The 4212-nt window shown below is 36.2% G+C and overlaps 1 protein-coding gene across 1 annotated transcript; it reads left to right on the plus strand.

The window, feature by feature from the left end:
* Positions 1–3511: 3511 nt before the first annotated feature.
* On the plus strand, positions 3512–4110 carry samd13 (sterile alpha motif domain containing 13; the record flags this gene model as incomplete). Its single annotated transcript, XM_014000180.1, is given in 2 exon segments — positions 3512–3623; positions 3714–4110. Coding segments are annotated over 2 exon segments (256 nt in total), but the record flags the coding sequence as incomplete, so codon positions are not given.
* Between the last annotated feature and the right edge of the window lie 102 nt (positions 4111–4212).

Genomic DNA, 4212 nt, shown 5'->3' on the forward strand with positions numbered 1-4212 from the left:
TATATATATATATATTTAGGCATGACCAAAATTTCAACTCAGATATTTTTCTGTGGCGGAAAGGGAACTTTGACTCATTCAGTTTGCAAAAGCTAACATGGACAAGTGATGAATAGGAAACAGAAACACTTAGCTGTGTTAGCTAATTGAAAGCAGCATTGTTTATCCATATCTGATCACAGCTTTTTACCTCAGTCATGGCAAGTTGTTTTTAATTCATGGAAAGAAAGGTAATATTTTTCAGGTACAAATCTTGTTCACATAAATTCAATCTAAAGACATTTTTGTTCTGTCTCTGCACACAACAGATCATTTGTTTTGTGGTTTCCTTTTTTTAACAGCTGTGTTTGAGCAGAGCACTCAACATAGTTATGTGTTTTGTTCTTTTTTTTTTACTTTTGCATGTTTTTGTACAGTCATGTCACAGCAAGTTAAACATATTACCAACTTCTTTTGTTTGTTTGTTTGTTCTCTTACCTTCCAATTGTGCCAGAGCATGTGACAATAAAGCAGGATAAGAGATAGTTCGGCCTGCAGGCAAAACATCAAAGCCACATACTTTTATTTAATAGTAGCTCAATTCAAAGGAATCATAATGAATTAATTTATCTTGGTCACTGCTGCACTGACCCATCTGCTTTTTGCAGTTATAACTTGTAGCTTTTGCTTCTTTTTCTAACCAGATTTGCTTATGCTTGCTTTGCAAGACTTGTCAGCTTGAGACAGCCAATGGACAAATATGTTTGTTTGGTTGTTTTTTTGTAAAGAAATGAGAGCAACGTCTATTTTTAATTGCCGGTTCTCTATATATATTTGCTGTCCGTTTATTTTCCTCCATTACATAAATGCAGCATTTRTTAGAGATTCCTCTGCACTTGGCACCATTCAAAGTTTTGGTTGTTCTTGCTGCTATAAAATGTAGCTTCTCACTCTGCAAACTCTCCACTGTGGCTGGACAACATATTGCATCTGAGGAATCTTGGTCAAAAGTTTGGTACTTACACAGGCATCGTGTCTTCTTGGTGGCTTTTCTCTCTTCCAGATGGCAGACAATTTCTGCTTTTGTAAACCCTTTATTGCTTTAGAGAGTCCCTCTCTTTCTCTGCCTGTCAGTCACAGAGAAGCCAAAGTTTGACATTAAATCTGCTGTTCGGACCCTCAAAGCTGTGGAGATAAGGAAGTGTTCAAAATGCACTGTTGACTGTCAGTTTTAAGTCCACAAACTACGCAATTTAATCAAGTTTGTAAGGAAAAAATGTCAGAATGAGCACACGATGTGTTTTATGTAGCCCTAGGTTAACTCAAAGACACAACTACTTCATATGCAGTTTTTATTCATATTTAGAAATGTCTAATTATATGTTAAAATTTATGTGGGTCAAAATAAAATTAGAAAATAATCTATTTTCCAAAGAATTATGAAAACGGATAAGTGGAATTATTTATTTGAAAAAGTACATTTATATTTGATGCACATTGACACCTCTTTTGTCAATCTTTTTTTTGTGTGAAATCAACTTTATCAAAAAAAAATCATCAATATTTGCAGGTTGAAGGGTGAACAGATGATTATTCCCAGTACAACCAGTTTCAACCAGTTTTAGAAACTCTACCTGGGACAAGCATGTCACTGTCCAAACTGCTTGTGTGTAAAATGTGTAGGAGATCCACATCTCTTTCATATCTGTTCCACCCGTCCTCTCTGTGTGTTTGTTTGTTGGGTTTGCTGTAAATGAAGGCACCTTTTCCTCCGAGCCACTTCACGCTCTTGACTGAAGGAAATCAGTTGTGAGTCCTTGTAGCTAGTCACACGTGCCAGTATGGGATCAATAATCTGATGTGTCTGTATTTAGTTTGTGAAAATTTTTTGCACATCACTGAAAGCTGACACATTTTTCCCAATCATATTTACTTGTGTTTGCAAGGGAAATATACTTTGCTGTAGCAGATTTTATGTAACAAAGGTTACGTCATTATAATAAAACAAATTTTTTATAAAAAAAAATAGTCACGTTTCTCGTCTATCTGTTTTTTTGCTGGCATTAAAACGGTGCAGGCGATTAAGCGGTAAAACACTACATTTCCCATGATGCTCAGATGTTGTGGGCGAAGGAAGCGAAAGCGACGAAGCTAGTTGTCTTACTTGATTATAAATTGATTTTATCAAATAAAATTAGCCGTTTTTTAAATGGTAAAATACTCCAGTGATTGCAAAACTTTTTGCTAATTGAATTAAGTTTGCAGCTTGGACGAGCAATTTTCTTCGAGGTTGAATCTCCTGAAAATAAGGTAAGTGTTAAATTTGGCTTTAGCAAACGAAGCTAACTATCCTTCTTAGCGTTACTACAAATTACCGAGAGGTAATGATGAAAACATGTTGTCGTCGTTAGAAGTAACGCTGGCTTGTACTGTGTTGTACTGTGTTGTCTTTACCGAAGTATTTTCTACTAAATTAGAAATACTGTCGTATTTGTTTTTGGGGGTGTTTTTATTTTTCTCCCATTTAAAATTCAGCTAACAACGTKAGTCGTCATTTCATGGTTCCTGCTCGTATTTTGCAACAGATGAAGTCATGATTTAGTTTTAATAAAGTATATTTACGGTGGTAATTTTGTCACTTTTTCTTTCTTTTTTTAGCGGAGACATCCACTGTGAATATCAGACTGACGATGATAGCGTTTGAATTGTCAAAACACTGAGTTCTCCCAAAGAAGAAGTCTAATGAAAAATTACTACAACGACACAAAATGTAAGAATCTTGGTATTTAAAGTAAAACAACAACAGTGTTGTTGTTGTTTTACTTTAAATACTTTAATTTTAAAATCATTGAAGTAAAGCTATGATAAAAGTTTGTTGAGGCTTTTTTTGTGTGTTGCAGTGTTATTCTCAGATACCTAACATTTAAGATGCACATTAAACTGAATTAAAAGTGAAAAACCTTAAAAATTGAAACCWTAATCTGCTAAATGCACATTCCACAGTGCATAATGGTAGAATATTAATTTCATGTTTATTTAATTTGTATCATTTCATCACAGTTTTGAATAATTACATTTTGAGGCAATATTTTTTGTGCTGAAACAGAATTATAACATAATGGYATTTTTGGAAATGATTCATTGGCAGAAGCAGGCAGAAAAAGCTGTTGTTTTCGTTGTTCCCTCAAAAGTAGAAAATGGATTATTCATGACTTATATTTCAGTGAACTTTTTGTAGCTTAGCAGATAATGAAAAKGGAAACACAAARGCAAAAGTTTTTATTGCTGATCGATTTCTGATTTACTTCATCTAAATCATCATTTCAGCTGATCTGATTTGATGATTAGTTTCATAAATCATATTTGCCTTTATTTCTTTTAACAGCCAGTATGGAGGAAAAGGCAAATGGCTCAGTCGACACMAAAAGGTATCGTCTACAACGAGTTTACGTTTTCGTTGACTAAAGTTTTGAAATGACTTACCCAGTTACTGTTTCAGTCAGTGTGTATTAAGGTGAGTTTCACCCCACAGCCCAGTGGAGAATGGTCAGCTGCCAGACCCGTCCAACTGGGGAGTTACCGACGTCGTCAATTATTTTAAAGCAACAGGGTTTGAGGAGCAAGCTACAGCTTTCCAGGATCAGGTTGATTATTTTTGCTTTTATTTCACGGTATCGCAATTTCATCGTGTCAGATCCTAAACTTTATTTCCTCTTTTCTTCTCTATCTGACAGGAAATCGACGGAAAGTCCTTGCTCCTGATGACRCGTAATGACGTCCTAACGGGGCTGTCGATAAAACTCGGCCCAGCGCTGAAGATCTACGAGTACCACGTGAAGCCGCTGCAGACTCAGCACCTGAAAAGCAACGCCTCGTAGCACCGCCGATCGTTCCCGCYCAACCACCTCAGTGACAATCATCAGTGTCAGGTGACCCCTCTCCTGGTGAGCTCCGGCTTCACAAAGACTCCACTGCCCACAGTGGCACCTTAGACAGGAACCCCCCCTCCAAAAAAAAATGGTTGGCACAAGGTGTCCACTCAGCTGTTTACCCTTTCAGCCATTTGTATTTCTGCTGCTTGAGATATGTATTTTTTGTGTGTTTTTATTTAAAAGAAAGAAACTTTGGAGTGAGTACTCTGCGGGTATGATTTGTGTGTGTGTGTGTGTGTGTGTGTGTGTGTGTGTGTGTGTAAAGTCAAATAACCTAAGATGTTTTTTAAGAGTATTTGTA

This window comes from Austrofundulus limnaeus, unplaced genomic scaffold (assembly GCF_001266775.1).
Source record: "Austrofundulus limnaeus strain Quisiro unplaced genomic scaffold, Austrofundulus_limnaeus-1.0 Scaffold8, whole genome shotgun sequence".
NCBI classification, from domain to species: domain Eukaryota; kingdom Metazoa; phylum Chordata; class Actinopteri; order Cyprinodontiformes; family Rivulidae; genus Austrofundulus; species Austrofundulus limnaeus.